Here is a 12,165-nt window from a genome sequence, read left to right on the forward strand (position 1 = left end):
CAGACAGTCAGACACACACAAGGGCAGGGACATACAAATGCAAGGCATGAAACATTATCAAAATACCAATCAATGAAAACAAATTAATAAAATAATACCATTAGAGAATTGATGAATGACATCAGAACTGTCAATGAGTGGCTGCCAATGCCTACATTGATGGACATTTGAGCGGCTTCGGTAGATTTCTGAATTTCCTTAGTGATCGTGACCTATCAAAGAATAATTCATGGAATTTGGATCCAACACACACTACCTGTCCATTAAGTGCCCTGGAGTGGCTGTTTGTTTGGAGGATCTGATGACAAGAATGAAGTAACAGGATGTAAAAGTATTGCTTACCAGAGGGAAAGAGCTGGAGAGTGGGTCAGCAATTTCCAATGATTTAATCCTACAGTGGTAAAGAAAATAAACCCCTTAGATGATAATACATGCCTACATTAATAGATACTACATGTGCATACATGTATTATGCTATCACTTACAGGAAGCCAATTTTAATGTATTTGTGGTCCAGCCCCAAGGAAGACTCTAGGCTAGTTAGTTTAATGGAGACAATCTCAGTCTGTTTAGAGTCACTCTCCACAGATAGACCCAGTGATCCGATACTCATTCTAAAGTTAAGCTTGAAATCAGATGGAGAGTCCCCATCACTCCCTGATGATGATGATGATGATGATGAGGGATCAGCTGTTGGCCCTGTCTTACTCAATGACTTAACATTCCTGGTATCAGCTGACTCTTCATTACTAGATGATGAAGGCAATTCTTTGAGCAAATTAAACACTTCGTTATAATCTCCAGGATTAAATGATACACCAATGCTGTCAATGTTAAACTCAATCCCTACATTAGGTATGTCTGTATTAAGGGCCTCCAATGTCCTGATGATTCCTCCTTTAAGTGTTACTGGGGATATGATGGTGTGGGACCCTTTACCAAAACGTCTCACAACTTGCAAATCTTTCAGCGACAGACTCATTACGTCCACTAGCTCATCTCCTGTATTGCTGTAGTGCTTGAGGGCTGGCTCAAACCTTAGAAAAACAGAACCAGACAATGTTACAATAGTTCTTGGAGGACTATTATAGATACTGATTTCATGTCATTGACTTTATTAAGCTGTCAACATGACCCATTATTAGTGCATATGTTCACATGAGCATCACAATTCATGCATTCTTGTATTTATAAGTTATCAATATCCTAAAGTAATTACGTGTACATTCAAATGCCTGATAATGACAATAATTATTGAATTGGCAAATTTTCAGTGCCATACGTAATAATTAACATTGAAATAGTCTGTAACCCTGTACATGTATGTACATGTGCATGTACATTTAGGCTAACTGTTGACATTCCATAATAGCCAAATGGCATTATTTGCTAATGTGAGAAGTAAGTACAATTATGACTGTGCATACTTGTTTGATAATTGAAGAATGCCAAGATCGACCATGAAGCTAGCACCTGACGTCAGTAAGAGGCTGACCACTGGAGCATCAACTGTTATATTTAGTTTAATACGCTTAGATCTGGCCTTCTTTGCCTGGAAAGAAAAGACAAAATGAGAATGAAGAAAGAAAAGGATTAAAAGGAGAGAGAGAGAGAGAGAGAGAGAGAGAGAGAGGACAAAAAAGAACAGATTCCATCAAACTATGTCACTCTCTTACTGTTTCAATAGCTTTCTTAGCTTGTTCATTCGTGGCTTCCTTGGCTGATTCAACCAGCTCCTTCTTAACATTCATGGACTTAACAAATGATAGCAACCTCTTGATGAACGTGAACATAACTGCAGCCTGTATCCTGTTGACAGTAGCCATCACTTCAATGTCAGCATTATCAGCCGAAGGAACTTTATAAATTTGAAGACCAAAATCAATCAAAGGATCAGCAACAGTACTAATGACCTAAAGGATATTTAAATAATTTAGCTTAGTAATAATAAAATGTAAATAAAATAATATGGGATACATTTATTAGATTGTACACTTGAACAGAATGGTATAGTTTTAAAAAATTTAAGTACCAGTATTCTCCAAGCTGCCTTAAAGATAATGTACATGTACTTGTAAGTTCAAAGTTATAAAAATACTAAGAAACCCTAAATTTTCGTCTCTGACTCAAAATTTTTATCTTGGTAGTTGGTACCATACATATAATTCAAAGCACATGTACATGTATAGGATTCATGTACACTTTACAACAAGTAAAAACTATAATATTTTTAAAGGGATAGCGCAAAGTACATGTACTGTACATAATCAAATAACATAATGTTATTATGACTCAAGCAATAATTACAAACCTCATTTCAAAAGCCTAAACTAATTCTACGATACCAGTACATGCACGAGCACCACTAACAGTCAAAACACACAGTGTGTATGTACACATGTACAATGTACCTAAAACCATGCAGTCATTGATTAGCCTACACAAGCCCTAGCTGGCACGTAAACAGGTTTCATTTCATACTTGATTGTCTGCTTCTGACGTAAACATACCAACACACAAATTGGTGACCTGAATTACATGTGCACGTACATGCATTTGCAACTAAACAGAATGCTTGCTATTTCAAGTGGCTATGGTTACCAATTATTATTACAATATGATCTAACCATCAATGACAAACAGGGTATCAATTAGGAAGCATATAATGTGATTCAATAGTAAATAATACATACCTGAGTGCTGGTGGTTGTATCAGTCAACGTGAGGTTACTCAAACTATAGTGAGAGGTGTTGTCAAACAAGTGGACATTCCATTATTAATAGAGTTACCTTGTTTTGATGCTAGTACCATTCTCAGGCTTAATAACGACATCACTGGCCAGAGGGCCCATTTCCCCTTCAGCAATGACACCAGCAGCATCTGTTAATAGGAGTTTTACTCCTTTACATTTTACGGATACGTCTAAAGTCTTTTCTTCTGGGAATGATGATAGTGCTGACGATGATGATGATGATGATGGTGAAACTGAATCAGTTGTATCAGATACTTTACTAGTACTAGCAGGGGTTGGAGGAGATTTGGATCTACGCAACATAACAATTAATAATTCGACTGCAAATATATACACGTAAATGTACATGTAATATTACATTTCTTAGCTGTACCATACATGTATTTACATCGCAAAAATTAATTTGTGATTTAATACTTTGGCAATTCTTCTAAACACAACTATGTACACGCACTCACGATAATGTTTACATATGCACAAAAATCACTTAAAATTCGCTGTTTAATTAGTACATATATGCACATGAATGCAAGCGATAAAATCATAGTAATAATTACATCCTTATTATTCTGGGAAAAAATTCAGTTGGAGGATGTACCACACAATTAATTACGCATGTAACATTACATATGCTCAAATTGTGATTAATTGCTATTACTTCATGACAGAAGTGATGTCGTCTACCATCAACAGTAAATGAGATATTGAGCCAGTGGCTGCTTCAAGGGAAAGAGTGTTTACTGCGAGGTCCATCTTCAATCCAGTGGAATTGTACTTTGTATTGAAATAAGGACCAGATCTACTTGCCTATAAAAGAGAAAGATACAATACAGTGTATGCAGTTTTAAAGATATTACATATACATGTGTACCTTGCACATGTACATATACATGTATATGTAATATGCATATACATGTACATGTACATGTACATGTATATGTAATATGTACATGTACATGTACATGTAGCTCAATAAGGGTATGAGGTTTGTCTATATGAAAAGAGAAATAAATGAGACACAGAGAGAGTGACAAAGACAAAAAAATATTGATTATAGGCATAATTGTAGGTATATACATATACATACATGTACATGTACCAGTATGCCTACATGTACATGTACATGTAATGTGGGAGAATTATTGAATATTTTTATAACAAGATATAAATCAATAAAAAGGATGAGTAAATTCTTAATTATTGAAAGACCAGCTGTACAAACTTAATGCATAACCAAACATTCTCTGTCACTAAGCAACAGGAAAGATGGGCAAAAAATGCTACATTCTGAGATAAACAATATAATTGTACTTCAAAACTGGTTAGTCTCCTAGCTTAATTTACTTTGTCTACATTTTTTCTCTTTCCTTCAATAAACCAAAAGCAAGAGGCCAACTACATTAGTACATGTACATGTACATGTATCTCTTTATGAAGTACAACAAGTACATGTACTGTACATGTATGTGCAAGTATAATATTATTATACATGTACATGTATACTATTATGTTCTATTATTTTCCTATCTATTTTTAACTCAGACACTCATACATGTAACATGTAGTATGCATACTATATTTGTATTTTTGTAAATAGTTTAGTATTAACATGTAAAAAAAATACCTACATGTACATTGTACATGTACATGTAACTATCAGACTCTCGACACAATGGCTACATGTACATGTACATGTAGCTATAGCACACTACATTCATTGGATGAAAAAAATCACTCTAATATACATGTACATGTACATCAGTACATGTAACATACCTAATATCACATTACTATACATGCATAATTGTACATGTACATGTACTATACTACACATTCGCAAACATTGTACATTATAATTTGCTATTAATAAGCCCCAGTAGCCTTAAAAAGCAGATACACAATTAAAACTAAAGTGCCATGTAACCCTATCTACATGTACATGTGTATAACCTTGTTTACAATCAGTTATCAAAAGAACTACTGAAGTGGCTGCTTCAATGATATTTAATTTCCGCACAAACGGATAAAGCTTCAGGCCTTGTAAACAAGTCTTGGAGAGACACAAATAAAGTGAATTAAAGGAAGAGTATACACTGAACCCAGTCCAAAGTGCCCACAAGAAAGGGAACCCTTTGATGATCATGCTTATAGATGTATCGTTTATCTACAATCTCTGCTGCATAATACCGTAGCTAAAATAAACAATTACTGCTCAAATGTATTATAATAATGTAATAATAATAGAATAATAATAATAATCTTATGAGTATATGTACATGTACACATGGTATGCTTATGATATAAAAGTGACTGCAAGGTTATTTTTCTAATTACAATTTTGCACTTTTCATGTTACAAAAACTTAATACAAGGAATTGAGAAATTTAAATGGTTGACACTTTAGTCCAAAAAAATAATTCCAAGAAAATAAACTACACATACATGTACATGAACATGTATTACAATACATGAATACATGTACTTCTTGTAAGCCTCAATGCACATGTATGTACATGTGCATGTACATGTACATGTGTGATAATGTACAAGTGACTGCAAGGTGTTTTTTCTAATTAAAATTTTGCACTTTTCATGTTACAAAAAAATTAATACATGTACAGGGAATTGAGAGATTTAAATGGTTGACAATTTAACTTTTATCAGTCCAAAAATCAATTCCAAGAAAATAAAGAGCTACATGTATACACATACATGTACATGTATTACAGAATTTACAGTACATGAATACTTCATGTAAGCCTAAATGCACATGTACATGTACATGTACAGTACACATAGCTAAACAAAATAATGGGCTTCCTTTAAAAATTTGAAGAATACTACTACATACATGTTTATATATGTAGTTATTGACCCAATACCATATACAGTAGAGGAATGACATGCTACTCACCCAAAGCATCTCAATCACTACCACAATAATAAATTAATATGACTATTATGTACTAGTGCAATGTTGATATCTACAAATTGCACACTAATTGAATTAGAAGCCAACTGTGTCAATAGTTATACAATACAATTATCGGATAATTAGGACTGACATTACAAACATGTCTAGGGAGGGGCAGGCTCCCAGACAGCAGGCGATCAAGTGCATATACATATACATGTACATGTACATGTACTTTTAACGAGTTCTAAATTACCCAGTACCTGGGTATGCATATATTAATTATATTAGTTACATGTACATGTGCTGTACATGCATGGTAAAGGTAAAACATGCCTAAAATAACTCTTAATTATTATAATTGATGAATATTTAATTTTCAATGAAACACGTGAATGTATATCATTACATGTACATGCACATGCACATGTATAATTACATAACGTACATGTACTGTATGTGTGGATAATGTGCATTATACATTTGACACATGTTAAAAATGTTCTGAGATATGGCTGCAGCAATCAAAATCAATCAAACACACCTGCAGCACGTATGTGGATAAGGGACAACATACATGTACATGTGGATGTATGTAAAAGTGACAGCTATTGTATCAATTTTTAAACATAGTACATGTATATAAAACAAGTTTCTTCATTACAAAATAATGACATATATGTATAACTATCACTTTACTAAATTTTGACAACAGAGCTGACAATTACATGTACATGTACCTCTTTACAAACAAAGTTCACATAAGCTAAATAGGTCATAATAACCCCACACAAACAATTAAAAAATAATTAAAAATTATTAACTTCGTCTACATATTGACCTGAAGTAAATCCATTACAATCAGTTTCTCATTCCCAACAGTTGACAACACATTAACAGTCACTACATTACAATTACATGTACCTCTTCACAAACCAAATTCACATAGGCTAAATACATGTAGGTCATAATGACTACATGAATCATTAAAATCAGAAAAAAATTAACTTCATCTGCTTACTGACCTGCAGTAAATCCACTACAATCAGTTTCTCATTCCCAACAGTTGATAACACATTAACAGTCCTCTCCTCACTGATCTTATGCACAACATCAATTGAAGCTAAACTCAATGAGACACTGTTACTATGAGACTCTACTCTAGCATTAACAGACAGCTCAGGCAATGAGAGCCTTAGACTACTCCCTTTAGTATCATCAGTGACTCCAACTGAGAGGAGAGGGAGGGAGAAATGGACCTGTACTTTAGTGGTGGTTCTTGGTGAGGCTAGAGACACACTGGCAGAGGATGAAAGGCTCTTTTCATCTTTCCCATCGCATTCTTCATCCGAGCCTTCACTAGCAGTCACAAATTCATCTTCTTCACCTGTAAAATAAATACAATGTACATTAATTACATAAAATTACAATAAATGAAATTTATACACTTTTGACACATGCACCATTAAAAAATTAAAATTGAGATACCAAATGCTGATGTGCATGTACATGTACATGCACAAACAATAAATTCACCTTAGCCATGAACACATGCAATACAATTATTTTTAAAATCTAGTTTTTAAGTGATGTACATGTACATTGTACACGTATACATACACATACATGTAAAGGCTTACTGCCTTCATTCTTTTGAAGTATTGTACATGTACATGTACATGTAGTACATGCTTACTGCTTTCATTCTTAGCTTTCTTTATTTCAGTAACTCTGTCGGCAGTTTCAACAATAGTATCAGTACTTAATGCAATGGGTTCATCAAAGGTCTCATAGGCTTCAGGGGCTGAGGGAAGATCAGTGTCATTCGATAATTGAGGGAGTGGGAAATTTTGAAATAAAATCAAAGCATCTTTAATCTTCTGTACACTAACTCCAACCTCAATGCCACTAGTCATATTACAGTCAACCTTTAGGCTATTAAGGAATAGATGAAGAGATGAATGAATTAAGATACTCTTATGTGTCTTACCCAGGCAGTCTGGTATCATCAGGAATGATGCTCTTCTGAAGCTGAAGATCAACTTCCAACGGCTTTAATATAGTGTGACTAGTATCTCTCCAATCTACATACATGTGTATTAAATTAATGTACATAAAAATTAATATGTTATTCAATATTGTACTATTATGGATGGCTATTTTTTAGAGACTATTGTCTTAATTTTTTAATGGCTCCAAATCACCCCAATTTTTGTATCGTATTTTCTGATTGAATGCACATGTATACCTTTTCCAGTCAATCGAGCTTGCACACCCTCCAATTTAACATCAAAATAATCGTAAGCATTATCATCTAGTTCCTTCTGAGATGCTTTCTACAAGAAAAAGTAACAATGAAGAAGAGGTGATATAGAAAATAATAATAAAAGAACATTAATATTGATGAAGAGAGAGAGTGAGAGAGTGAGAGAGAGTCACAATATAGAATGAAAAGGGTGACATTCTCTTACCCTTAGATCAGGTAGAACAGGCTTCATATCACTAGTCAGTGTCAAACTCCCCAGATCAACAACCAATATCCTACTAGCGCCATCCAGTACCCCAGCCTCAGGTAATAACACAACAGGAGAATGAAGCACCACATTGATATCAAGTATCTTCCTATTCTCTATAGCATGCTGGAGCCCAATACGACCCTGGGTCTTAACCTGATCCAGGGCCACAGCTGCTAGTGACGACGTCTTATGCAAACGAACTGAAGGAGGTAGCTTGAACATTTCTAAGACTTTTTGTATAGTGTGACAGTTATACGTGACTTGTACTGGTTGGAGTGATACATTGACGCTGTGATCAACCACTGGTTTGGCTAATGGGTTCATCTCGTATTTCAATGATAACAATTGGTCTGTGGATGTTTGTTTGTGTGTGTTCAGGCGTGTCAAGAAAAAAATGTTGTAAGATAATAGATAAAAGGCACATGTGATGGGGTTAACTGATGGAATGACGAGAAGATTTTCTGTGTATAAACATGATAGGAAAAAGGGAAGGGAGAGGCTCTTAAAAATTAAGAATAATTACGTATACATGTACATGTATATTTACAGTATATACATGTATATATAATAAAATAGTATTTTAACAGACCTGCTAATATATGCGTACATGTACATTATAATAACGTAAGCACTGTTGTACGCATATACTGTAATATACATGTACATGTATTGTATGTTTAGAACAAGGGCATTTTCTAGAATTCTACAATACAGGTAGAAAAGAAAATAACATGTACATGTACATGTATAATACATGTAATGTTCTCACTGTGCACATGTAAATCCATATTGCATGTATTCATAAGAATTATACATGTATATGTACAGGTACAAATGTACACATGTACATACATCGATGCATACGTACCTTTCTTAAGAGATGAGAGGATAACTGGATGTGATCCATCCAATGATGCACCAGTCATTGATAACTGGTTAACTCCAACAGAAACACTAGAACAATTAATAATAATTTTAAAATTATAAAAATAGGGAATTTTTTCCTAGGCACTTCTGACAAAATTTGGCCATAGACAAAAGCTATAGCTTTTGATTGTTGGCCCAGTATTTAATCAACTTCAAAAATTCATAAAAAATCCAAATTTGATTGGAATCAGCTCAAAGTTATGATATGCAACATACAATGTAAGTACATGTGTATATTTATCAAAAATTATAAAAAAGAAGATTTCTCTTTTTTTGATTTGTCAAGGTCTTTGGGCCAAATTTTGACCAACTTGACAATACACTGACAAGAAACTACATGTACATAAGTACAACAAGTATGTCAAAATCCTATGGGAAACATTGACATGTACAATGTATGTACTGTGCATGTAAAATACATTGATGTACATGTACATGTACATGTGTAGCATGCATGCATCCGTGCAGTGTACAATGTTTACTATACATTCACATGGACTGTTGTATATTTACTATATTCAGTACTAATTGTCTCATTATATGCATGCATGCATTCATATTAAACAATATATACATGTACATGTACATGTATGTCCGTTACGCATGCATGTACATGTACAAATAAATTTTAAAAATACAGTACATATACTGGTATATGTATACCTGATATTCTTGGATGATGGCCTGTTTTGAAACTGACAGTTAATATCACTGATGGATAGCTGGCTTATGCTGTGTGGAAAATTGAGTAACATAATAATCAATGTTAAGATACATTGTACCTCACACCCTCCGATTGAAGATTGAGTGACACAGACAATACATCCAAATTGACAACATGAGCTACATACTGTTGGAGTAAAATATAGATACACAACATATAAATGAGAAATTTTAATGCATATTAAAGGGACACGTTCATGGAATAGATGCACACGTTACTGTAGAGGAAGTAAACATTAAATTGGGCGTGCAACAGATCATTAATTAATAGTTATGACACGTGTTTAGACACGCGTAGAGAGTAGAGACAGAGCAATCAGTCATAGAACCAGGAGTAGGCATCTGTAGAACACTTCTCTCGAACAGAATTAGCTCTTTTGCCACCCCAAGATATTCTTTTTAGTGAAGAAACACCAGGAATATTTACAAGTAGCCACTCGAGTAGCCATTTTGTCTTAATTATTAGGGGCGCGGCCGCACGTTATGAATAGTTATCAACACTACACGTCATCATTAATGATGTCATCTTGAAAAACGGGCCAGTTTTTCAAGATGACATGCTTCCGTGCATGTGTCCCTTTAAATGTGCATACAAATAGATTGTATAGAAAACCACATTGGATTCTTTTTCTTACTTCTTTAGGATAATCTGCTGCTTTTCCTTTCTCACTATAACCAATAGCCTGGTACAACTTCTCCTTCTCTAGCTTCAATGCCTCCTCTGTATAATGAAGAGATTATCATGGAAAAGTCTTCAATAATAAGGTCTTTGTTCATTACCAGAAGGCATGACTTGTTTCTTTTCTTTCTCTCCCCCACCAACCCAGCTTGATGCCCAGTTGTACCATGAAGCTTCATCCTTTCTCTTCTTTATATCAGCAGCCTATGAGCAAATATATGTATACATACATGTGTCATGACTATTATAAAAAAGAAATGTATTGCTACCGATGCTCATCAAATATTTTCTACAAAAATTGTATCAAAAAGCTTGTACTCTATTGTGATTTTTATTGCATTTGTGTGTGCAAAATACATACATGTGTATCTGTATGCATAAATTACATACATAGGTATGTACATGTATTAACTCAGTAACTTACTGATTTCTCAGCTTTTTGTCTACAGACAGTAATATTGAACACATCAAGTATATCTTCAATATCCTACACCAGTAGCACAATGTAAAGGTAAACAAAGCACCATTAATACATGTAGCTTTGGGTATTTTTCAAAAATTTGGCATTTTCTTAAGATGGCCATAACTTGAAAAATTGAAGTCGGAATCAGCTCAAACTTTCTACACAGCATAAGGACATCAATATGTATCAAAAAATGTAATAAAAATTTGGGGTGATTTCGGAGCCATTTTTTAGAAAATACCATGGGCATAGCCTTGGGTATTTTTCAAAAATTTGGCATTTTCTTAAGATGGCCATACATGTACATGTAGCTTGAAAAATTGAAGTTGGAATCAGCTTAAACTTTCTACATAGCATAAGGACATCAATGTGTATCAAAAAATTTAATAAAAATTTTTGGTGATTTCGGAGCCATTTTATGGAAAATACCATGGGCTATAGCCTTGGGTATTTTTTTAAAATTTGGCATTTTTTAAGATGGCCGTAACTCAAAAAATTGAAGCCGGAATCAGCTCAAACTTTCTACACAGCATAAGGACATTAATGTGTATCAAAAAATGTAATAAAAATTTGGGGTGATTTCGAAGCCACTTTTTTGAAAATACCATGGGCTATAGCCTTGGGTATTTTTCAAAAATTTGGCGTTTTCTTAAGATAGCCATAACTTGAAAAATTAAAGTCCGAATGAGCTCAAACTTTCTACACAGCATAAGAACATCAATATGTATCAGAAAATGTAATAAAAATTTGGGATGATTTTGGAGCCATTTTTTGGAAAATACCATGGGCTATACATGTACAATGTAAACGGTATTATTACCAGGAGCTTAGCAACAAGAGGAGCACCAGGAGAACTTGATGAAAGCTTCTCAGCATAAAGCTTAGTGTACTTTTTACACAATTCCCTACAAAACAAGAATATCAAATTAACATAACATTTACATGTACATGTATGCACTCAATTTTTAAAAGAATTGTTGCTATTTTTTCAAATTATCGCCTTGTGTCTGTACCTCTCTTAGCAGTCAGTTACCTGTGTGCTTTGATATGTTCCCATTTCATGCTTAGCTTCCTACTCACTACCTCACCAACAACAGCATTGTATGCAAATATCCACCTACACCAACCAATAACACACACACAATTAATAAGAATAAGAATATTAAATACAATTAATGTACATTGTACAT

General features: G+C 33.9%; 1 protein-coding gene across 1 annotated transcript in view; it reads right to left on the reverse strand.

Annotated features, from left to right (window-relative positions):
- Window positions 1-83: 83 nt before the first annotated feature.
- Window positions 84-12,165, reverse strand: part of LOC100633135 (vacuolar protein sorting-associated protein 13C-like) — an 18,065-nt gene continuing 5,983 nt past the window's right edge. The window contains exons 18-39 of the mRNA XM_019998067.1: window positions 12,009-12,092; window positions 11,796-11,880; window positions 10,937-10,999; window positions 10,614-10,716; window positions 10,469-10,554; window positions 9,893-9,960; window positions 9,774-9,842; window positions 9,052-9,137; window positions 8,139-8,533; window positions 7,916-8,003; window positions 7,658-7,751; window positions 7,364-7,602; window positions 6,693-7,054; window positions 3,412-3,560; window positions 2,791-3,045; window positions 2,694-2,736; window positions 1,677-1,913; window positions 1,428-1,552; window positions 486-1,037; window positions 343-391; window positions 257-298; window positions 84-212 (exon numbers count right to left, since the gene is read on the reverse strand). Of these exons, the coding sequence (XP_019853626.1) occupies window positions 84-212; window positions 257-298; window positions 343-391; window positions 486-1,037; window positions 1,428-1,552; window positions 1,677-1,913; window positions 2,694-2,736; window positions 2,791-3,045; window positions 3,412-3,560; window positions 6,693-7,054; window positions 7,364-7,602; window positions 7,658-7,751; window positions 7,916-8,003; window positions 8,139-8,533; window positions 9,052-9,137; window positions 9,774-9,842; window positions 9,893-9,960; window positions 10,469-10,554; window positions 10,614-10,716; window positions 10,937-10,999; window positions 11,796-11,880; window positions 12,009-12,092 (3,403 nt within the window). The remainder of the gene's footprint in view (window positions 213-256; window positions 299-342; window positions 392-485; window positions 1,038-1,427; window positions 1,553-1,676; window positions 1,914-2,693; window positions 2,737-2,790; window positions 3,046-3,411; window positions 3,561-6,692; window positions 7,055-7,363; window positions 7,603-7,657; window positions 7,752-7,915; window positions 8,004-8,138; window positions 8,534-9,051; window positions 9,138-9,773; window positions 9,843-9,892; window positions 9,961-10,468; window positions 10,555-10,613; window positions 10,717-10,936; window positions 11,000-11,795; window positions 11,881-12,008; window positions 12,093-12,165) is intronic.

This window comes from Amphimedon queenslandica, unplaced genomic scaffold (genome assembly GCF_000090795.2).
Source record: "Amphimedon queenslandica unplaced genomic scaffold, v1.1 AMPQUscaffold_13341, whole genome shotgun sequence".
NCBI classification, from domain to species: Eukaryota; Metazoa; Porifera; class Demospongiae; order Haplosclerida; family Niphatidae; genus Amphimedon; species Amphimedon queenslandica.